This window comes from Diplotaxodon limnothrissa, linkage group LG20 (assembly GCF_057381915.1).
Source record: "Diplotaxodon limnothrissa isolate DT_005_m linkage group LG20, D_limnothrissa_male_GT1.1, whole genome shotgun sequence".
Lineage (NCBI taxonomy): Eukaryota > Metazoa > Chordata > Actinopteri > Cichliformes > Cichlidae > Diplotaxodon > Diplotaxodon limnothrissa.
Window position 1 is genome coordinate 10,228,971 of NC_140615.1, and position 25,419 is coordinate 10,254,389.

General features: G+C 40.4%; 1 protein-coding gene across 1 annotated transcript in view; it reads right to left on the reverse strand.

Annotated features, from left to right (window-relative positions):
- The window catches only part of LOC146610583 (helicase ARIP4-like), an 83,594-nt gene that overhangs the window by 50,508 nt on the left and 7,667 nt on the right, over positions 1-25,419 (reverse strand). The window contains exon 2 of the mRNA XM_085344989.1: positions 8,726-8,883. Coding sequence (XP_085201115.1) covers positions 8,726-8,834 — 109 coding nt within the window. The 5' untranslated portion in view covers positions 8,835-8,883. The remainder of the gene's footprint in view (positions 1-8,725; positions 8,884-25,419) is intronic.

Sequence of the window (25,419 nt, forward strand, 5' to 3'; positions counted from 1 at the left end):
AAAAAAATGCATTAGCCGCACGTCAGTATAAGCCGCAGTGTTCACAGTGTGGGAAAAAAGTAGCAGCTTATGACCCGAAAACTACGGTATATATTTAAATTATTATGTGTGTACTTTTGATTGAGTACTTTTATGTAAAATGATAATCTGTGTTGTTGTTGTTGACCAAAATAAATTTCACTTCACTTTTACATAGGGGAAGCATACTAGAATAAAAACTGCTAAATTAAAGCACAAATAGTTATTTTCATGGGCATTTAAACTCATGTAATGACTCCAAATGACACTTTTTTAAAAATACCACGCTGAAAGTGTAATATCCCAACTGTATGTGTGTTTTATGTGGTACCAGTGATGTGATCACCATAACAACCCAAACTTCTCCAGAAAGAAGACACATTATTCATCAGTTCATGCAGTCAAAAAAGCAAATTAAAAGTTAAAAAAAAAATTCATGTACATCAGAGATTTTTCACTAAGTTGCACAGAGTAGCTCAACAGTGAATTTCACCTAAAAATATATCAAGAATGAATCATTTCTGTGATCAATAACAACAACGACAAGTTTTGCCGATTAATTCTACACTCCATCTGTACATCGGTATTGACATATTTTCTGTTTAATAGTCCTGTGACGTGTTTATTAAACTCACACCCACTCTGTCATCCCTTTCTTTGTTCAGTGTTTGCTCAGTGTGTGCTGAACCAGTCACATGAATGGAGAAACTTTATAGCAGCTGGTTGAAAGTAGATTTTCTTTTACATGCTTTAGAACTAATAATTAAATTATTAGTGTATGCAAGGATTAAAAACATAAAGCTATAAGGAGGACAAAGTTACACTAATTAGTTGAAGAGAAGAGACAAAAGCATAAAGATAAGAGTGTGAATAGGAGAAAACAGGGGAGGAAGAAGAACAGGAGGAAAAAAGGGGATGTCAAACCTGGAGGAGTAAACTGTCACAACTATGAGGGGGCCGGCGTCCTGGTGACAGTTGTTATGGTAACTATGGGACAGACGCAGGAAGCAGCAGGGGGGGTGACGATGTCACAGGAGCAAAATAGACTTGCAAAGTGGGGAAGATAAACATGGAAATGTGTCTTCTCCATCAGACAGTTCTCCTGTGGGTCGATAGCCCGAACCAAGAAAGAACTGGATTACATCAGCTGCAAACACGCCACACATCCATTAGAGTCGGGATTGGACCGATCTGAGGTGCCGATCCGATATCGCACGACTAAAAGAAGACACTTTTTTAGGCAGGAGATAGATAATACACTAAAAGGTAACAAAAGATTTTCAGCTACATGAACATTGTCCATCCTAACCTACAACATACATGTACATACAACTCCAACTCGAAAACAAGTCACCTATGTTAAGGAGAGTCATGGTGACCTGTTGAGCACATGCTTTCAAGAGTATAAAAAGAAAGTCTTGTACATTCAGCTACAGCTTACAAACTCCAAACAAACTTGTTTTCACCCATCAGGACCTCCTAAGGTAACCTCACAAAGCCAGTTCTGTCGCCTTCGGCGTCTGCCGATTTTGCTGATATGCTGGGTCAGTTATACAAAGTGTTGCACAACTGTTGTGGTAAAATGTTTTATAAACCTGACCAAGCAGGGACGCGCAAAGACCTGAACCTCCTTTGGTGGATGATTAAGTGTCCATCATCATTGCCCTCTGCCTCACAAACACAGACACTCTTTCAGAGTCCATATTACTGCGTGTGTGTGTGTGTGTGTGTGTGTGTGTGTGTGTGTGTGTGTGTGTGTGTGTGTGTTTTAGTTCTCTGCTGCTGCTCAGGTCCAAACATAACAAGCAATCTGTCACATTACAGGGTTATCCAACACTGACTCACAGTGATGAGAAGCCCAAAAAGGTCTCCACAGGCTGCAAACTTCGAGCACGATGCGCTTCTACCCACTCCCAGATCTCTGATTCCACAAGACAGATATGGCCATTCAAGGAATTATTAAAAGAGCTGAAGACCTGCAGAGATACAGTACTCACCACTACACGCCAAAAAGGAATTTCCCCACTGACCACCGGAATAAACGTTACATTTGTAAACAGAGCCAACTACATATAACATCTTCTTTACTTACTCACACTTACTTACTCACTCATTTAGACTGAGCAGAGCTGCGGCTGAGACTTAAGTGTAGTTTAACTGACCCAAGCTTGCTGTTGTTAAGCAACAGCAAGAATCTTGTTGAATGGTGCTTCAGGCTTTTGGAGGAAAAGAACAAAAAAAGGAAAAATTAATAGGCTCATTTACTTTCTGCTTGAGTGTAAGATGTGAATACTGATACACTGCTATAAACTGTGTAACTGGTAGCTTCATTTTCACTTAGCATATAAATACACAACAACAAAGCACAACAAATATTTAAATGGCTGTTTTTTAAAAACAAAATTCACAAAATTGGTTGGCGAGAGAAATTGCTTTTTAGTTAACAGCAACAACTAGGTGTAATGTACTAAGCTAAACTAAACTAACCACCTGAATTAACCAGTATGTGGATATGAAGCTCCCATAAAGCTTCTTACACTAAGGAAAAGGGCGATCGTGACTCAAAGAGTTGGGTGTTCGTCTTGTAACCGGAAGGTTGCCGGTTTGAGCCCCTGCTTGGACAGTCTCCGTCGTTGTGTCCGTGGGCAAGACACTTCACCTACCGCCTACTGGTGATGGCCAGAGGGGCCGATGGCGCGATATGGCAGCTTCGCTTCTGTCAGTCTGTCCCAGGGCAGCTGTGGCTACAACTGTAGCTTGCCTCCACCAGTGTGTGAATGTGAGAGTGAATGAATAGTGGAAATGTAAAGTGCTTTGAGGGCCCCGAAAAGCGCTATATAAATGCAATTGATTATTATTATTTTTTTTTTTTTTTTTTTTTTTTTTTTTTTTTGAACGAATAATTTTAAACACCTATTTTAAGGCATTCCGTGTGCTCACAGCCAACGTAATATCAATCCAAACAGTCTCATGTTAGCAAAGTGGGTGTTCAAGAAAGTCCAGTTTTGTAGGATACAGATATGACAGAGGTCTAATTCTCACTCTGCTTAAATCAAGAAAGATCATTTCTAAACTTTTAAAGATGACAAAAAAGGCATAAAAAATATGACATGATCACTTTGGGGGTTTTTTTGTTTTTGTTTTTTTAAACAGATGCTAGCTTTTGTTCTAAATTGACAAAATGTAAGAATTCAACAAATGTTACGGAAGATTTTGCACAGTACGAGTGAGTCTTGAGACGCCCCTTCATTAATTTATATTTTGCTTCCAAGGAACTCGACTTTGTTATTTTTGAAGTGGTCTTGAGCCACACTTCTCCAGGCTTTTAATGTTTTTCTTTCAACTAGAGATGGCACGATACCACTTTTTTATGTCCGATACCGATACCGATATCATAAATTTGGATATCTGCCGATACCGATATGAATCCGATATAGTGTTTTTTAATCAACAAAACTGTTTTTTAAATATCTTGCTGCATTTTGTATAAGTTCATACTCAAGTTTAAAACAACAACTACACTAAAGCTATTCTGTTATACCTGTATGCAAAAAAAATATTTCATAGTTCAGCAATACTGATCAATCTAATAAACTTAAACCTACACCATCCTCCCTATTCTGGTATTTTAAAGAGTACTTAGCATAAATATTAAGCAACCTAACTAATAGGGTTCCAACTCCCAGCAACAACAAAAATAAATAAATAAAAAATAGGGAACCACCCCTCACGCTCCACCTCATGATGCTTAATCGACGTAATCAACCTTAATTTGATGCAGTGTGAAAAGAAATGCACAGAAATCAATTATTTTTCAAGAAATATTAAATAGATTCAACATCTTTCTTCAACAAAATTGCAGACTGCACAGATGGTACCTTCCCAAAGGAAAAAGTACTATAGCTTACTAGGGTATATATATTAGACTTAATAGTTACTATATACAGTAATTGACTTCTATTCATTTTACATCAAATTAAAACTTTGGGTGTCAGATAATTATTTATTAAAAGCTAGACATTTTAAATGAGAATAAGAAAGAAAAGTATGTCTTTGTGCCCCCTTTTCCCTGTTAATGTCCTATCGGCCCCCCTGGCTAAACTTTGCTAGATCTGCCCCTGCACAGTTACCAGCATCAGCTACGTAGAAAAAGATCCTGGAGTAGAAAGTAATATTAAATACATTCTAACAATAGCTGATCAAGCTTAAACGTGCTGCTGTTGTTCAGCCGCTGGTTTCCTCTTTCTGGTGCAAAGTGGGCCAAAAGCAAACTAGAGACACGGACTCGCGACAGAAAAGCCGATCAGCTGATCGTTAAGCAATTTCATGATTAGCAGCAGGAGAGGCAGTCGCTTGTTAAGCTTAACGCAGGAATGCTTTACAAACATTCAGAGATGGACTTACACACTTGCTTTACTTCTCTCGGGATAACTTTGTCGGAGATGAAATGCCGGGTTGCTAGCGAAGCTCCAAATGCTATCCAGACCACCGACAGGTCCGGCATGCCACAGCTGCTCTATCACGTGATGCATACTGCTCCGACGTGCTAACGTTCTGAGGTGAGTTACGGCGTGTTGCAAGTTTTGTGAGGTGCTTTCGTGATATTTAATGGATCGGATTACATTTTTTATTTTTCTCCGATATCCGATCCAGTAATTTAGGTCAGTATCGGACCGATACCGATACGTAATATCGGATCGGTCCATCTCTACTTTCAACACTGGCTGTTTTTTCACTCATTTTAGGTCCAGTCCTTGTACATGACCATTTTCAGAGGAATCTTATTTTTTGTTTGTTTTTTTTAAAGCCACTTAAGACTGACCTATGAATCATTCAAGCATAAAAAAGTCACTGAACTCATCAGATAAACCGGTGTTGTGTCTACACAACAAAAAAATTTGAAAACCAGTTTTAACCTGTACCCCTTAGGGACTTGTTGCTAGCAGCCTGTTACAAAAGTGTACTTTAGTTGAATATAGGTAAAAGGCCAGTATGACAGTCACAAAGTAGCATTTTTTAACCAACAAGGTTATTTCTAAAGAGCCAAAAACATGGTATATGATGAAGAGATGAACAGTAACTGACAGCCCTGTCCTTAAAAACAGGTCTAATGGAATGATGAATCCAAATGTGAAAATTTGGATTGGCTCCCCGGAGCCCAGGACTAAACACTACTGAAACAGTGTGTGACAGAGAACAGAACAAAAGGCAGAAACATTCAAAGAAGAGCTTTGAATGTCCTTCAAGAAACCTGGAGACCTATTCCTGAAAGAAATGACAAGAAAGCTGCCTAAGAGAGTTCAGGCTGTGCTGCAGTTAGTCATACAAATATTGATCTTCAAGCTCATTAGAATTGTACAAACTTTGCTTTTGCCGTATATACTGTATTTACATGACACTTGCACGTTTCAAAAAATCGCTGCATCTATTTCACATTCAGTTCTCTTCTGCTTATTCTTGTCAGGGTCGCGGAGGCTATCCCAGCTGTCTTAGTCTACGTCCACACTAGCCCGGATAAATTTGAAAACGGCGTTTTCATCTGAAAACGCTCTGCGTCCACACTATTGTTTTCAGTTGTTTTCACAGAGTTGTGCGTCCACATTGAAATGGCTGAAAATGCTTACGTTCCAGTACTGTACATGCGTAAAATGCAAGAAGATTCGGCCTGCCTCATTTCTGTCAGCCGTTTATTTACTTTCCGACAAAATGTTGAGGAAAAGCACCGAGTTTTTTAAATGGACTAACACTGAGGTGGAGTTGTTGCTCCAAGTAACACAAAAGTACAAAGTTGGATTTGAAGAAAAGCTATCTGGAGCATGTACAGACTGATATTAATCTTTAATAGGGCTGTCAAAATTGAGAGCAAACAAAACAAGTGCTGTATAATGCCCTCCGCTATCTTAGTTTAATTGGTCACATGACTGCATCACATATCTAAAATGTGTCATCGTTTCGAAAAGGCTCCGGGTTCGCTGCAAAAAACAAAACAAAAAAACCTGCCGTCTTTGGTCAGAAACCAAAGAAGGCAAAAAAAAAAACAAAGAGCAAAGGCACTCACAAGACAAGGAAGGAGACCTGTAGTGTAGTGTTTGTGTACACACACAGTGGGTACTTGGTTAGCTTTGAGTATGCTCAACTATACAGTCATTATGGTTGGATGGTAAATAAAAATGAAACTGAGACAAAAGGAGTCAACCACACACATTTACATGATCCCTTCCCTAATCTCATCCTTAACCTAAACCCAAGTCCTAACCATAAACTCAAAGGTAAGTCCCCACAAAAATCAAAGTCAAGCCCAGGCACATCCTCTAATGACACACACACACACACACACACACACACACACACACACACACACACACACACACACACACACACAAGCACATTAGAGAAAAAAGGAAAACGAAGAATTAAAATTCAAGGACACTGTGATTCCTTCAGTTAATCTCCCATTCTTTGTCTTTGCTTTTACAACAACAAATTAAGACGTCACATCAGTGAACAATGAGTTTTTAGATTTCGGTAGAAATCCTAAAACATGTAAATACTGCAGGGAAAAAACATTACAGTTTTTTACAGACGCTAGGACACATTTCTCAATACTTAGGTCACTTTTGCAAAACTCTTCACACAATCCTCCTAACTGACCGTCAGCTTGGCAAAGCAGTTTATTTCACATTCAAAATGCACTACAACTACCAAAACACTTCATTCAGGTCTCAAATAAACTCATTCTTCCAGAACACTAGCAAAGGTTGACAGCCGACAAACACACTTTGTCACCCACAAAACAATGACCTGAAAAACACTAACAACATGTAGCATTACACAGTGTTTTCTTGTGTAAAACAAGGACACATCTCTGTTTATAATTTCAATATATGTTACTGGAATGAATCAGACATCATGCAGAATTCGTTAATATTTGTTTATGTATTTTTATTTTTTTGCACTAAGTAATCCCAAAATACAAGAATTTGTATACACACCATCCACTGATACACATACAATAGTAATGCTAATCTACTCGGTCTTCTCCATTTGGCCACAGGTTCTCATCCACATCACATCTTATGTCATCTAGGGTAATACACCTAGGAAAGAATCTGCTGGCATGCCAGAATTGAAGGAGTTGAAAAATTGAAGGAGTAACACCTGTGTAGATGTTCATCTACAATGAGAATAAGCTGTGGCTGGTTAAACTGCATTTTTAGATTTAAAATATGTTTCAATAAAATATTGCTGTTGAATTTTGCTGTCTTTTCAAGTTTTGCATTGTGTTATTGTTTTGGCCATAAGTTTAACAGTTTTGAAAACAGTATGTAAGCACATGCAAAATGTCCTGTACGTACAAAGATTTTTGGCAGTTGTTGTGTCTGAGTGAGAAGATAATTCATGAAATTTGAGAGATGTAGTCATTGAATGCATTTTGTGCCAAAACAATGATAACTGGTCCTCAGTTTAGCCCACATAGACTTCTGTTGTGCTCACTGTGTGAGGAGTTTTGCAAACGTGACCTAAGTATTGAGAAATGTGTCCTAGCGTCTGTAAAAAACTGTAACTTTGCCCTTTGTGATGTCACTGAAGTTATCCAATCAAAGTTTAAATAATGCCTCCTACACACAAAACACACACACACACACCTCTGCATTTAATAGAGCTAATAGATGATTCACCAGGTTATGTAACACATACTGGCAAAAGAAGAAATAAGAGAAGAGGTGGAGATGAGAGTTTGGTTTGTTTCCTGAGGGAGGACAGAACAGCAGAGGCTGCTGAGGAGAGCCGGTCTGGTCACATACAGAGAATAAAGCTGCTGGGTCACTTCAGTTATTTGGTGGCTTCTGCGAAAATGTGTCTGTTTACATGTGAGTTAGATGACAAAGCAGAGAAAGTAGCTGCTGTCATTTGTGTCAGATGTAGACTTGAATAACAAAAGAGAGAATTAAACTTTTCTCTGCCCACCCACAAACTCTGTTTGAGGCGGCATCGTCGTTAGATTCTGTTAAAAACTGCAAGTCATTATATTTATAGGTGACTTTCACAATCATGTAGATTCAGACGGCTCTGAAAGATGAGGCCACTTGAGCCTGGCTCCAAAAGTGAGTCAATCCCACTAGACTCCTCTGTTACAATGCTCCTATGTTACATAATAAATCATGTTTATAGCTACAGATTACTCTTTAAAGCTACTTTAGGGCTTCATAATAACTGCCCTGGGGCTTGTTTTTTGTTGCTTTTTTTGGGTAACTCAACTTTTTAAACTTAAAGGACCTACAATTACAGGCGTGGCCATTCAGACTGAAAACTGTAAAAACTTGAGGTTTATTGCTTTGACAAACAGTCTTTTAGTTTTATTAAATATAAACTGAATTATTTTACCCAGAAAAAAAAAATCTGTGAAATTTACTGAAGAATCTGCAGTCGTTTGTAATGTGCTCTTAATTCTTGATCAGTAAGGAATAAAAGCAAAATGCTTTCTTTTATCAAAGTTCCTCAGTCCACACACATTTCTTTTTTTTCACTTTACTCATTTTTGGTAAAACGGCTTTTTGTACTTGTCATTTATAAATTCAGAGGATAATTTTGGTTTATTCAAATTGAAATAACCCATTGATCCTGAGCCCGACTCACTTGCATCTTTGTATAAGATGCAACAAAACACAGGCAGGTGAGATGGTCTTCATTCACTAACGTGACTCACCCAGCTGACCCTCATCTTCATCGTCTCGATAATTGTCTTCGTCCGCATCACTGATGTAGCAGATCTCTCTCTCCTTCCCATTGAACCACTCGATTTCATCATCAGACATCCTGACCTAAAAGGCCGCTGCTACCTCAGCATGGCCAGCAAATCTACACCTGAAATATAGAAAACACACAATAAACAACTATAAACACACACACACACACACACACACAAACTGACAGAACACAGTTTTTAAGGAACAGAAAGTGATGGCTCTTTGCTCCTTGTGCCTCTCAGCACAGTTTGAAAAGGAAGATGTAAGGGATGATTGTTTTTAATCATCGACCTTCCTCGCTGCGTCACAACACAGGTCATTTTATGTTTTCTGAAATGTTCAAATCTACCTACAGCATTTTGTGCCCTAGTGACACACAACGTCATCAATCCTTTATATGTACAGACACACACACATTACACAGTACTAATAAACCATTAGATAAGAGATTATTTAGCTCTGTAATCAGCAGGTAGTTAAATCCTTTAAATGCCCTACCTGACTTTGTATCAGTCCAGTTTTCATCTGGTGCTTAAAAACACATATAAAGGGTAAAATCTGTCACACAATCTCAGAGTTTTCCAAAATATGGGATGTAACTTGGTCATTTTTATTCTCTGGTCAGGCAAAAAACAGCTCCTGGCTACTGATCAGAAGATTTCGAGATATCTTCCATTCTTCTAGAATAATCATGTTGTAATAAATAAAAATGTCTGCAGAAAATACAGCTTATTTCATGTCAGCCCAATAAATAAATAAATATAAAAAACTAGTGCCCCACTGTTTAAACCCTTTTAGCTACGTCCAGGAAAGGCAGGTAAGGGGCTCAAATACTAAAAAAATGCTGAACGATAAGAGAGTAAGGCTGCTCAATTCATCAAATTTTAATTTATGATCGAGCGATACTGAAAATGCATGCTTCGTTGATAGGATGCAAAACAGACGCAAATCAAGCGCTCCCTAAATTCTCGACTACGTGCCAATCACAGCCGTTACATCCAAGTTTGCAGTCTGGATGAACACTAAGTTAAAAGAAAGACAGACAAAAAAAATGTAAATGTCTGAAACAACTAAATAATCGTGATAATCATTTTGGCCATAATCATGTAGCCTTGAAAGAGAAGGTGTGGAAAAATACAATGTTATCTTAAAATCAGGCAATGAGAACATGGATTTAAATTTTCTAAGAAGACAGGATGTGAGCTTTTTAAGAGAGACATTATAAGGATCTTGACCTGCAAATGAAAGAAAGAACTACAGTGCAGACAGACAAAGCCAGTGAGAAAAAGCCACAAAGAGAGACATAAAGAGCTCTCTTTATCTCTCTGTAGGAGCGGGAGAAAAATTACACCAACGCTGCTCACAGGATCACAGAGCAGATGTGCCTTTCATTACCCGGCGTGGATCAGTAAAAGCAAAGTTTTGCTCTCTTTTTTCCCCTTTTTTTGTTTTACCGGTATATCAATATAATTCTGCTACAAACAAGAATATTTAACCCCTATGTAAAGTTTCACTGCCACAGATATGATCCTTACTGCAGAAATCTTGAGCAATATTATGAAAAAAAAAAAAAGGCTTCACAAAAGTGTTTGACCAGCAAAAATAGATCCTAAACCTGCATTTAGCTGCACAAGCTAAAACCATGACCTTTTTCTCTATTGGATGAAGATGAAGGCTTTAAATAATGCGCGCGCCCACTTAGACGAGTCCAGACGCAGCATTATCACAGCAAGGCTCACTCTTGATCATCTGCCAGCTCACCTTGCATAACTTTACTCAGCACATTGCACAACAGGTAGCTCCAGCCAAGCCGACTTATTGGTCCCACAGGTCGATTTACCAGCTTCATAAAGCAAAGCTAAACATCATGGATTGGTTTGCTGGGCCTAAAAACCAGCAAGCAAAGAATTTGCTGATTTTTTCCCCCTAAATCTCTGATGGGAAAGACTGAAATTGCAGTGCAGTTGATTTGACAGCAGCACGGTGGAAACCACAGTGATCATCATCCTCTCATTGCATCTCATTCACTCGTGATCAGTCAAGAAATAAATGAAATCTACAGCTCATCTTCCCATGAAAGCTCCTCAAATCAGCTCAAGGACTCACACCGGCAGTCACAGCTGCACCACTGATGAAGACAGAAAATGCACTTTCCTGCTGAAACTTACAGACACACTTTATGGTTAACAGAAACCAGCATTAACAGTTGGTAGAGGATAGGATTTGACCTGAGGCCAAACATCCCACACGACCCCCCTCTCACTCGGACTTTCTAGTGACAATGCAACCAATATTCAATCTCTCACTCACACAGACACCATATACTCTTTCTACTTAATATTTCCCCTAAATAAAGGGCGTAAAGGGCATAATGCCTTTTTGTAATTAGCACAGCAAGTGACAATGTACCCATCTTCAATAGAGCAAGAGTTTATTTTCAGGTAATTTCAAAATTTGCTTCCTTTGCATAATTTTCTGTATAGAAGTATGTATGCATCAGAGACGACGACACAGTTGTTCCAAACTAACCACTGCTGGAAGATCACACTGCTGTTAAAATGAGAACAAGCATGCGGTACTTGGAGCAGAACACACCGTTTGTGCATCTACTCTATCAAAAAAAGACAGGATTCTGACGTGGAAAAGCCTGTGTCATGAGACTGCTAAAAGCATTACTTTTACGAAAGCCTCAGTCTGACAGCAATTTTAAGTGATTACGAACACTGAAGATGTTGTCTTCAGTACAGAAAAAAAGATTCTTTGAGTGTTAAAAGGTAAAATCATTAAAAGCAGAGTGTGAAGACCAGAAACAGAAAAAACGAATCACAAGAATCCAGAGCTGGAAAGAACATATAATTCTAATCTCAATCACAATTTTGGCTTCCCGTAATTAAAAGAGCATGATCGTGCAATATAAAAAATAAATTAAAAAAAGCATACTCTGCCAATAGAACAAGTAAAACGCTCCCTGAATAAGCGCCTGCATATGCCAATCACAGCTGTTCCCTGTACCATGCAGCCTGAGGTTTCCAGGAGTAGTCAGAGTGAGTAACTCTAGATTAAGACAGATATACAATTAAATTTAAATGCCTGGCACAGCAGAAGTCAAAGAGCTTGTCACTCCAAGCAGATCACCCTCTGTTGTTTGGAAATACTTTGGATTTAGTGCAACTGATGTTAACCAGGAAGAAATCATATGCAGAGAGTGCTGTGGAGGTGTGTCTGCAAGGCAAAGCAACACAAATAACTTATTCAACCATGTGAAAAAAAAAAACACACACACCACAAACTGCGGTATAATTAATGCATGAAGGCCAAGAACACAGGGCAATGCTTGCTAATGTGATTTTATCCAACATCTACTCAGATCTCCATAAAAGTGAGCCTCTGCAGCATGTCAGGGTATACATCCACAGAGACACGGTGAGTAACGAAGGCTTCGGGTAAGTGTTCAACATACTGGGCGAAAGACGTGTCACCACCTCCGGTTTTTCTAAACTGGTAAACAGTCTGTGAGCCTTTTTTTCCAGATAGTGCTGCCTTGGATTTAGTAGCATTCTGCAATGGCATATTTATTTTTTAGTTATCCTATATTCTGAGCACAATTGTATTCATTTTAAATTCAAAAGATCTATTCACATCAATCCATGCAGGTACAATGAATTGAGTAAGACTTTATACTTTGCTTCTAAGCGATGCCCTAAAGGTCGAGTGAATAAATGCTTCATTTGTTGGCAAAGATGTTTTAATTTACTGTAGCAGAGCGTAAAAGTGAAAGCACTGCCCTGTTGATTTCATTTAGAGTCAAATTTAGCTTTTTTCCCACCATCCCATCTTTCTTCTAAGAGCTGCATTGAATCTGGGTGAACAACGAGGACCAGAATTACTTTGCTCATAGACTCGTAGGTGTTCTGTTCATGTGACAGTGCAATATACCACATTTTTGGCACTAAAACCAATGAGTAGCTGTGATAATAATCCATCTAGCCATCCACTGATCTTCTCCCACATCCACTCCAGGTTTGCAGTGGGACTGGAGCCTATCAGAGCCGTCATAGGGCAAGATGCAGGGTACGCCCTGGGTGCGTTGTCAGTCTGTTGCAGAGCTTACACAGAGAGTCAGACAACCATTCACACCTACACCAAATTCATAATCACAAATTACACTAACATGCATGTCTTCGGGCTGGGAGAAAAGGTCGAAGTAGCCGTACAGAAACCATACAAACACGGGGACATAGAAATGCCACAAAAATTGGTCCCAGCCGGGCTGTAGATTCAAATTCAGATAAGTTAAAGTACTTTACTTATATTTAAAAGTAGGTCACATGAACTCCAGCAGAAATACTGTACAGCTTGTTTCATTACTCAGAAGTCGAATCCAGCTCCTCCCCCCCCTAAAAAGGGGACACTTGATTCAATGCCATCAAGCTTTATGTAACGTTATATACCAGTGGAAAGGAGGCCAAACTATTCTGTTTATGTCAGGCCTTCAGGCTATAAAATAACTGTTACATAACACACATGCAGTATATGTCTGCTACTCTAAGCAGCCCCAGCTGTACTGGGCAAGAAACTTTCTTACCTAAGATGACCCGTTTTAACATTCTGAAGGTGGACAAGACGGCACCTGTTCAAATATAATGCAATCCTATGCAACAGGCCTGTACTAACGTTGTGAAACTCACATTCAGCCATTTTTTCCTAACCCTGAATATTGATTCAGGACTGTGAAGGATACTTACAAAATTACAGGCTCACATTAAAATGAGATCATTTCCCACAAATTATAGCCTCAAGCCTAGCTGAGGTGAGCACAAAGGGAGGATTCTTTCTTTTTTGCAGCACTCTTGCACTAGATTTTGTTCAGGTGTCCGTGCTGCTGTTTATAACTGTTTGTCAAAGCTAACTTGCATGTCTTACAAAGCTTGGCAGTGATCTGACCCCAACACACCACAGATGAAACACCAATGTGTGAGTCAACTTCCAGCTGTCAGAGAGGGCAATTCACTGCCTTTAGTCTTCTGTTTCTTTTAGCTGCTAAAGGAATGCCTGCTGCCCCCAGTGGATAATGCACGCCAGACTGTGGTCAATTTTGCCCATTCATATGACTCACAATGGACTACACTAATGTTGGAGAAGCAAAATTTTATACAAATCTTATGAAACTGTGCAGCTGGAGCAACACTGCTGCAGACCACAATGTCTAAGTGTCTAACGTGCAACTCAAACATGTGCGTGCATCGTCATTTAAAGCCTGGTGTACCACCTGAAAGAAGAGATGAATGCACAAAAAGATGATAGAACACTCGCAGTTTAAGCAGAGCTTTTTTCTTTGCAAAACTTTCAGTGTTGTTTTTTCCCTTTATGTTTTTTTCTTTTCACCTCCTCGTCAGTATTGCAAAGCAAGAGAAGAATGCAAAAGTCTTTCAAATTCAGTATCTGTGGAAAGAGTTCTTCCTTTGCACCAAAGCTGCTGCTGTGAACCTTTAAAAGCACAGAGACGGTTGAAATTCTCTTGAAAGTACTTGCATACGCAGGGTTGAAAATTTAAAAGAAAAGCCATTTGTGTTCCTCTTTCTGTACAATTCTACCTTACGTAACCTCAAACAGCAGGCCAAGGAGGGATTCCAAGGACGTATGATTCAGCCGATAAGGCTTTGTGGAGGACAGCATTACTTTTGGCCAAACAGAGCGAGCGGTAATCTAAATTCTGTGAATATGGGAAGAGGACGCTCTTAATGGGAAAATATGAAAAGCACAGAAAAAACAAATAAAAGATACAGAGCGACGGTGTAGATGAACAAAGACGGGGTCCTGGCTGGAGAGGCAGGGGGAGGGGAGCAGTCTGTGTAATGTCCTACAAACACCACCCCCATGACCACAGGGGAGGGGATGAAGTAGCCTAAATTTCTCTTGCTAAAAAACAAAACAACCCCCCCGAACAACACTATGGTCTGGACTGACATGAGATTACAAAAAAGACGTGGAACCAATGCAGTTGTTATTAAAAGATATTATCATCTTACACTTTTTTGGGGGGGTGAAGTTATTTTCATACTTATTGTTAAAAGCCTTACAACGCATTTGTTGTTTTAAAACATTTTGATATTTTGGACATTTAGCATAACTTATCTTGAAGGTTGCAAAAATAACAAGAAGCACTCCAACAAAGGAGCTCACTCTCTAGGCCGTGTTTCATTTAAAAAAAAAATTTGTATTATATTTTGCATGTATTCATTTTTTTTTCTTCGTTCTTGTGATAAAGTGCCCACGCACATAGCATTGTAGGTTGACTGCTTTTATTACAGACTGTCTTTGCAACAGCTTTCCAGCTGTCCTCCTGTTTCACGCCACGCACAGTTCTGTCATCTGGTCCCAGTGACATATTCAAATGGGGAGACATGATCAGATCATGGGGGTCAGCTGTATGAGTCAGCCTCCCCTGACAACACACCCTGAACCCACTGCTCCACTCCTCCCCTGCAGCTGAGCCACAAACCACACTCTACCACATACCCCCATCGCCTGACGTAGACCAGGGAGCCATCTGGCCTAGCCTACCCTGCCGGGAGAGAAAATCCACTACAGCCACCTGCACCCCTTGCCTATGGACCACATAGAAATTAAAAGGCTGGAGAGTCTGATATCACCAGGTGATCCGGATGTTGGGATCCTTTGTGCGATGGAGCCACAGCAGCAGGGCATGATCCGAACAGAGGGAGAAAGGGCCGACCAGGAGGTAATAAGGAAGAGTGTCGACCGCCCACCGGATGGCCAGGCGCTCTTTCTCTACTGTGCTGTACCTGGCCTCCTGCTCAAAGAGTTTCCTACTGATATAAATAATTGAACCCCGTCCCCCTTTTCTGGTGGGACAAAACGGACCTCAGCCCTCTGTTCAAGGTGTCAGTCTGCAGAATAAAAGGGAGAGAAAAGTTAGTCGTGTCTTAACCTGGACGAACACCATCTGGCATTGCTCCATCCACTGGACCAAATTGTCAGGGTCCCTGTGCCTACCTGGTCGGCTCAGTATGGCTACATATGTTTGTATTTTCATTTTTGTTCCTGCTCTCTCCCTTCCTCTCTCTCCTTCCTCCCTCTGCCTGGGCGGAGCTCACTTGTGGGCTCCTGCCCTTGGCCCACGCACCTGGTCGCAATCACGCACCTGTGGCTCATCACCTGAGAGTGTTCCAGCTCCTTTTTAAGATGGCAGCTCTGTGTTTCTCGTCGCTGGACCGTTGCCAACCCTCGTCAGTGTAACCCCAGCTCAGTTCACTCTAGAGTGTTTCTCAGCGATCTTCCTTTGTAATCCCTTCGTGTCTCTGCGTACAGATTCCCTGGACCAACCCTTGTGTTTCCCGAGCGATCGAGTGTACGTGGAGTGTGAAGAGGAGCGTGAGGCGTGGATGGAGTGTGTGTGGACTTTCTGCATCTTTCCCATTTGTGTGTGGACCCCCAGAGCCTGGCTTTCCCCTCACCTTTGTAAATAGATCACCTGGTGTTGCTGTAATAAAGACTCTTGTGTTTTCAAAACTTAGAGCCTGCGCGTGAGTCCGTGCAGTCCCGTTGTGACACAAATTAGGGCAGCCTTTCAGGTGAGATCAGTCAAGGGGCCAGTCAGATCTGTAAAGCCGGGCACGGACTGGCAGTAATAACTAGCCAGCCCCAAGAACCACCTCACCTCTGTTTTGGTCTTGGAATGTGGCCAGGATGGGATGGCTTCTGTTTTATCCACCTGTAGACACACCTGTCCACTTCCCAAGTGGTACCCCAGATACTGTACCTCCCTCTGTACAACCGCATAATTCTTCAGGTTTGCCATGAGCCACCGCTGCGTCAGGGACTCCGGGACCATGGCCACCTGCTGCACATGCTTCAGCCAAGTGTTAAGGTGGATGATGATGTGATTCAAGTAGGCGGCAGCATAAGCAGCCTGTAAGATGCAGCACTTGGTCATCGGGTGCTGGAAGGTGGCACGGGCTCTGAGTAAGCCAAATGGAAGTATGACAAATTGGTAAAAACCGTACTCAGTGGAGAAACCCGTTTTTTCCTTAGACTCTGCAGACAAGGGAATCTGCCAGTAGTCCTTGGTTAAATCCAGTGTCGTGAAAAAGTGAGCTGTGTCTAACTGTGCCAGGAGCTCATTGAGCCGGGGTATGGGGAAAGCATCAAACTGCCATACCTCACGCAAATTTTCCCGTCATAACCTCCCAAATGTGTGCAGATTTGCTGTTAGGTCCAAAACATATTGAATTTCATTTTTAGCCGGGCTTGGACCTTTCTCCCAGTTTTCTTTAATCAAGTCCAACACCCCCGGCGGCTTTCTGCCAAATTCAAATCCCAGAGAAATCCCATGGAGGTCTGAGGCACCTCCCACACTGCAAACAGCTGAGGGTCTTACCAGCGACATATTTAATGCCCAGTAATTCATATAGCTCTTTTAGTGTGCGAGATATGAACTTATGTGCCCTGATCAGCCAGTATCTCTTTTGGCTCAGGAGATGACCTGAAACACCACCTGTGCCACACTCTTTGGGGAAATGGTGCGCAGTGGCACTGGTTCAGGATATTGTGTTGCATAAACAGTTAAAACGAATACAAAGCGATATCCCCGTGCACTCCAGTGAAATGGCCTGATGAGGTCCATGCCAATGTGCTCAAATGGGACCTCCATTAATGATAGTGGGCCTAAAGGCACTTTTGGAATGGTCGACTGGTTCACCAGCTGTACACTTGGGGCAGGATGCGCACCATTGGTGCATGTCCGCCTGAGTGCCCTGAAAAAAACAGGAGAACCTGTAGACCTTCACTCAGCGTGTCCTTTTCTACATTAAGTGCTGTGTAGAGAATGTGACAGTGACCAAAACCATCAGGGTTTTTCATAACTGAAAAAAACTGGATGATAAGTGAGGTACAGGCTCTGATCAGGACTCGTAACTCAGCCTTCATATTGAGGGACAGCTCTCTGTACAGCACTGCTACAGTCAACCTGAGGAGGGGCTTTGAACAGGCCAAGGAGGGCTACAGGAGGAGCACAGAGAGCTTCCTCACAGTCAACAACCCCCACCAGCTGTGGAGAGGCATCAAAGCCCTCACCAACTACAAACGCAAGAGCTCCCCAACCCCCAACAGCAGTCTGAAAATTGCAGAGGAGCTCAACCTGGACTAATATGAACTAGAAGCTGCCGCTGGTCTTGGTCCGCAGGGTCCACAACTGAGAACAGGAAGGCTGGTCAAAGGGTAATTAACACTGCCCCCCCCCAAAAAAAATCACTTGCTGCCCTCTGCCACCCCTGGAGGCAATCGCCAGAGCCTCCTGTCTCAGCACCCCGTTCACCACCTGTTTGACCTGCTGCCCTCTGGTTGGCGCCTCAGATCAATCCGGTCCTACACCTTCAGACTCACAAACAGCTTCTTCCCCTGGGCCATGCAGACTGTCCCCTCCCCCCCCACACTCAACCCCTGCCCACTCACCTCACCAATTTGAGCCATGGTCTGAGTAACCTCCGCCACTCAGGCCTCTTGCATACAGACTATTCAGACGAAGTCTTCTGCTTTGCACTACTTCCAAACACATACTATACCATTATTATCACTTTGACCTTCAGATCAATCTATTGACCTTCAACGAGAGGTCAGAGGTCAAATCTGACATGATATTTTGAATCTTTATATGGTACTTTTTGAAACATAATAAATGTGTGAATGATGGGCATTTTGAATTCCCCAGTATTATGCAGTTGTGGGTGTGAAAAAAAAAAATCACATGGAAACTCTGTACTTAAATATCTCTAAGTCATGTTCTATCTTCATGTAACAGATATTAGCAAAACTAATTAAAAACACAAGCAAATAAATAAGTACATACATTTTTAAAATATTTGTAGCATGTAGAACTGTGCAAAAATGTTAACGACCGAGTCATTTCTTTATATTTTGCTCCCAAGAAGCCAAAATATTTTGAAGTGGTTTTGATCGGCAGTTCTGAAGAACTTTTAGAGTTTTTCTTTGGACATTGGCTGCTTTTTCACTGATTTACAGTCCAGTCATTGTATCTCATCATTTTCAGAGGAATGTTTTTTTTTTGTTTGTTTTTTTTGCGAGAACATGCAAACTCCACACAGAAAGACCCCGGCCTTCTTGCTGTGCGGCAACAGCGCTAACCACCGTGCCACACGGTGCTGGTATGAAGGTGCTCCGGCTTCCTCCCACCGTCCAAAGACATGCAGTTTGTGGGGATAGGTTCATTGATTAATCTAAATTGCCCATAGGTGTGAATGCGGGAGTGAATGTGAGTTCAAATGGTTGTCTGTCTCTGTGTGTTAGCGCTACAACAGACGGGCGACCTGTCCAGGGTGTACCCTGCCTCTCGCCCTATGACAACTGGGATAGGTTCCAGCACCCCCGCGACCCTGGAAAGGATAAGCGGAAGCGAGTGGATGGATGGATGTTTTGTTTTTGTTTTTAAGCCAATTGACACTGAGCTATGAATCATTCAAGCATGAAAACCTTCATAATTTTCTATAATTCTTTCCCATTTCTTTGGTTGAATCTGACAAAACCCAAAGATAACATAACTTGACGTCGTGCATTTTTACACCAACAAGGCAATTTCCAAACAGCTTAAAACAAAACATCCTGGTATAGTGTCAAGTATTTATTAAAAAGAAAAGTAAAGACTTTGAATAGACAGAGGACAAAAGAGAACAGTATAGGTATTCAAAATGACTCAAGAACTGGACTGGAACAAAAAAAACCTGTAAAGTACAGAATGCTTTCCTACATACCCAGAGACACCGTGTAATTAGCTGTTGAAATCCCCTGAGAGTGTGCGCATGCAAGAGTAAAGTTAAAATGATAAAGGAGGGGGGCAGTGAGAAGACAGCTGCTTGCATAAGCTGGCTTACATAAGATCTGGCTAATAATGCCACTGTTCAGCTTAGAAGAAAAAATAAAGTTATACAAGATGTATGCCAAGATGCAAGACATTGTACACACACACAAACTAATTTCTCCATCCCTTTCTTTCACAGAACTCGTACGCATGAAAAATCACATTTTCTTATTAAACTTTACACACAAACTCTCTCTCTCTCAGACACACACACACTTTTGTATTCTATACCAAGGCCCTTCACTGACACATTTATTTTCCAGAGTAATCGTAGCCCAAATCTAATATTAACCCTCAAAAATGTGCTCTAAATGTGATGAGGACTCTCACACTCAAACTGGTTTCACATGCAAAAAAAGGATGTAACAAGAGCTCACACATACTAACGCAGTGATCTTGCACCCTGGTTTCAGACGTCAGCAGTGCTGAACAGTGTGTACCAGGCGCTCATTATAAACCCTGCAGGAGGCTCGATGCAGATTTTAAAGAGGGAAGGAGGGGGGAATGGTAACATGAACTACATAGAGTCAAGCTTTCCCATAAAAAAAACTTGTATATAAGCTCTTCATTTAAACTTAAATTAGAAAGGGCTGACACTGGCTTTTGTATTTTTGAAAGCTGTTCACTTGTACCTCTCCATCACATGTGTTTCACAGAAAAGGGATACAAAAGACTGAAGCGTTTCTAACAACAGATCAGTTTCCTCCTTTGAAAACTCAAAACCCGACACACTGATGACGCACTGCCCTGATGTCAGCACCGCACATTCCCCAAATGCAGGTCATTTGCAAGAATAATCAGACCACCAACGCTTCGGTTCACGGCTCTGAAAATGGATATTGTATAACACCTTCCTTTTATATTGAAGTGGCTTACAGACTTAGAAGATCTGCATCACAACCCCTTGCTTGTGTAACAGAATTACACAATACTGAAACCTGGTGGTGGTGGTGGTGGGGAGGGAGGCAGGGGGTTTACCAATCTAGTCAAGTTGCTTTCATCCAAAACAAGATGACACATAGTTCAAACACACACACACACACACACACACACACACACACACACACACACACACACACACACACACACACACACACACACAAAGTTCTTTCTACCCAATGTATGTCAGTGCAGATGCTTTTATAAATAGAATATGTTATTCTGTAAAGTGATCATTATGGATGCTCTGTTTAGAGGATGTACTTGGGTGTACTTCACAGTTAGGCTGTGATTTACGTCTTCCTTTGGAAATCTGTTTGGTGACCCTTTGACTTTGTACACTAGCGTCATCATCACCAGACACAGCTATGCATTATATGGCTGTGTTGCCAAAACACATGCTAATTACAGGACTGTGCAAAAGTTTTGAGCCATCCCTCATTTAGTGATATTTTGCTTCTAAAGAGCCAGATTTTCTTGGATTGTTTCTGTGGTCTTGGGGAACAGTTCTCCCCGCTTTCTGAAGGACTTTCAAAGTTTTCCAAGCTACTTCAAGCATAAAAAATCCCTCAAGTCAAGGGATGAAACAGTTCTGTGTCTACACATAACAGTCAACCTAACAAAGAACCAAATTTAAATTGTATCTTAAGGGCTTTGTTACTAGCAGCATTTGATAAAAATCAAAGAAAAAACATAATTTGTTGCCATTTCGTTTTGTTCAGTCTGCAAAAAATGCCAAAGATAAAACAGTTTGACTGACATAAAAATAGTACCAACACGATAATACCCAAAGAGCTAATTGCTGAAAATGTGGCATAGTATGCAGTGTGTCCTTAAAGAACCTGTTGAAACTAAACAAATGGAAGACAAAAGAACAAGTGGCAGGCCTGACAGCAGATGAAGAATATGTCATGCCCTCAAAAGCAATGGAGAAAAATTCAGCAGACATTGCACAGGACCCAAGAGATGCGTCTGGATCTTCAATGTTCACTGAAGCCTCATCAGAAATGTTCTCAGTGTACAGTTGGGCATCAAGAAGCCATTCCTAATTAAGAGAAACTGGGAGAAAATGCTGAGGTATGCCAAATTACACAAGAACTGGACTGAAAAAAAAAATCAGTGATCACAGGTTTTATGGAGAGATGAATCCAAACATAAAGAAGCTGGTTAAGAGAAGGGTGCAAGAAAGTGTGTCTACAACCATCAGCTGAGGCTCTGTCATGGTTTGGGGCTGCATTGACCTCAGTGACAAGAAATCTTGCCAAAACTGACTAAATTATGAACACGGGAAAGTACCATCAGATTTTGATCCACCATGCAATACCATCTGGAACGTAAGAGCAGTAAAAGCATATCTCGATAGAAAAACTCACAGTAGAAAACCATCGGTCATGGATTGACCTCCACAGAATCCAGACCTCAGCATTGTTGAAGCAGTGTGGGATCATCTTGCCAGAGAACAGGACTAAAGGAAGTCAACATCCAAAGAAGAGCTTTGAATGTCTTTCAAGAAGCCTGAAAAATTATTCCTGGACATACTTAAATAAAATACAAGAAAGCTTAAGAGTGTTCAGACTATGTTGAAGAACAAAGGTGGTCATATCAAATATCAATTCCAGGCTCATTAAACCTGTAAAAACTCTGCTTTTGCCCTTTGTTTGGACATGGTTCAATTAATCACTTCACCTATTTCTTATTTGCACAATACTGCAAAATTCAATGCAGTACACACTAAATTTCAAATTATAGTGTTAATGCAGGTACTATTAATAAAAGGAAACGTTTTCAGTCAGTAAGAATGAACAGTATTTTTTCATTAACAAGTGGACCCTGCTTGGTTTAATCTGAACCTGCACACACAGCAACCATTTTTCTAATTCTGTCTTTGAGCCTATAAATACCCACAACATGTACAAGTTTGTCCAGGATTAGCCTCATTTTAATTCTTTAGCTTCGAGGTCACACTCACAACTTAATGACCTGGATCAATGGAATGATCCGCACAGGCTTGCTTCACTGACTATTTTTAAACCTTTGGGCCAATCCCAAATGTTACTTACATCTAATGCCTGCCCACCTGATCTCCTCTTGCATTACAGCAAAGAAAACAAGAAAAAAAAACAGCCTACACCCACATATGATCACATTTCATTAAAGAGCTTTTAGAATTGAAACAATGAGCATGGAAAACCTTTTCTTTTATGCTGGAGAGTATTTAAGTACAAATATTGTATTTATTTGCATACTATTGTCACCAGCAAATAATATAAAGATTTTCAAGCTTAATCAATATTCTCATGACCAAGGTCCAGGCACTTAAAATGGTAAAGGGTTGAGGAGCAGCATGGGAGGTATCACATATCAGCAGGCCACAATGGCATCCAATTGGATATAGCTGGCTGTGCTTCAGCCAATAAGGAAGGATTTAGTAGGTTCACCGGGTTTGTTTAAGGTTCATGTGCGGACACTAGCAGGGACGGGTCTCTTCTGTTTAGGTTATCTGTACTACCTATAAGGCACTCAGCACAAGGCAACTAAAAAACTGCTGGAAAAGCCATGATAGCTTCAGCATGAAAAAAACAAGACAAAACTGGAGACCAAAGTCCAGAAAAGGGAAAAGGTGACAACAGGAAGAAGAAAATCACTTTTTTCTTCACTGTGAAAAAAACATCTATGATTGGAAAAGTTTCTGCAATGATATTTAGCTAGGATTCTATCGATGTGTGTGAAACACATTTAAATGTGTTTGTAGCAATCAAGATGTTAAGATGACTCAGAACCTTAACAGCAATCAATTTAAATTTTATCACAAGCAAAATGAAACTCTTTTAAAATAATTCTTCTAGACACTATAAAACATGTACACAGTCTCTGCGTCAAAAAACCAATCCAATGTGGAAGGGCCTGAAGACCTGTATTATATCTAATTCAATTTTATTTATATAGCCCCAAATCACAACAACAGTTGCCACAAGACACGTTATATTGTAAAGTAAAGACCCTACAGCAATACTGAGAAAACCCAGATAAACAAACAGCAAGCACTCTGAGCAAGCACTCTACGACAGTGGAAAGGAAAAACTCCCTTTTAACAGGAAGAAACCTCTTGCTGTTAAAAGGAAGAACTAGGCTGCTAGGTAGAGTCAACCATTTACCACAACCAGCTGCGGGGTGAGGGTGGTCACCTATCACTTGCTGGGGGTTGATATCCTGTAGAACTTTACTACAGGAACATCGTCAACCCAGGAGTGACATCACTCCAACGCCAACATCCAAAATTCAAAATGGTGGATTATCTCTGGTAGAAACTGCACACTCATTGGTTAACCACTTGTAATTGACAACAGGGCTGGGCTATATCATACCATTCATGGTAATACCGGTGTAATTTTGGGCAACGATAGGAAAATGACATATCGCGATAGAATATGGGTAAAACGCGCATGCGCAGTGCCTTTGTTTACATACGCACATGGCGGCGATGCAGAATGAGAAGAGCGAAAGTGGATCGTTAAATGAAACAGATGAACCAGAATTGGTTTGTAAAAATGCTGCAGCTTCAGTGGTGTGGAACTGGTTTAGCTTTCGTCCGTCAGATACACAACAAAGCACTATTTTTGGTAGAGCATGCTAGCGGGACGTCGTTATTACCGTGTTGTTTGGAAAATACGGCACACTTAAAATCAATCCTTTGAATTTTCTGAAAATCGACAGTGCCCCTTATAATCCCGTGTGCCTTATGTATGAATTCTGGTTGTGTTTACTGACCTCGAAATGATTTTATGTGGTACAAACTGTCAGCAAGGAATTTGCACTGTCACATTTTTATATAACTTTAATGCACATAAAAAACAGCTGCTTGTTTACATTAATGGGTTTTTTTTGCACTAATAAAGTTGAGGAGTTGTAAAGTATTTTGTCTAGTGTCAATTATATCGTCAGTTATATCGTTATCGCAAATTTTCAAATGTATATCGTGATAAATATTTGTGGTTATATCGCCCTGCTCTAATTGACAACTCTTTAGTCAATGAGTCTACGGTTTCATACCTAAATCCACCCTTCCTTGTCACATGCATTTTTATTTTGCAACCAAGATGACAACAGTGGCAACGCTCAGCAAGACGTTTGAAAATAGGTCTTCAGAAACCAACAGGTTATGCCACAGTCGCTACATCCATCTTTTATATGGTCTGTGACTTTAAGGCGTAATCTTTTAAAGCCATTCTGGCAAGCCAACAAATGTTTATTAAAAGAAATCCAATCATATTTTCTCATCCACCTCTGCCAAGATCCATTTCCTCTCATGTTTATCAGACATGAAACTTGAATGCGATTCTAAAGGGAAACAAACTGCTTATCAGAACAGTATATTTTTTTTTAAAAACTACTTGAATTAAAAAGAGCAAACATTTTTATTATTTGTTTTAATGTAAAATGTGGTTTTATTAAAAGGCATCTAATATTCCCCTTCTTCTTCTACTCATTGGTCAAACAGAGCTGAAAAGCACTCAACACTGAAGTCGTGGAAACTTTCCTCACCTGTGAGAAAAATCAACTTCGGAACAAAACAAAGTCTAAAGAGTTTAAAAAGTAAGAATTAACACTTATCTGAGCTTTTTTAAGTGAAAAAAGCAAAATCCCTGCAATAAGCAGACTCTATTAAAGTCTCTTATGTTATTCAAACAACACACAACCAATGGGGAAAAAAAACAATTAGCAAAGAAAGTGCTAAATCATGAAGCAGACAATAGTTACTATTACTTTCTTTTGTCTTTTATAAGAACTGCTGGTACTAAATTATCAGTCCATTAGTTAATT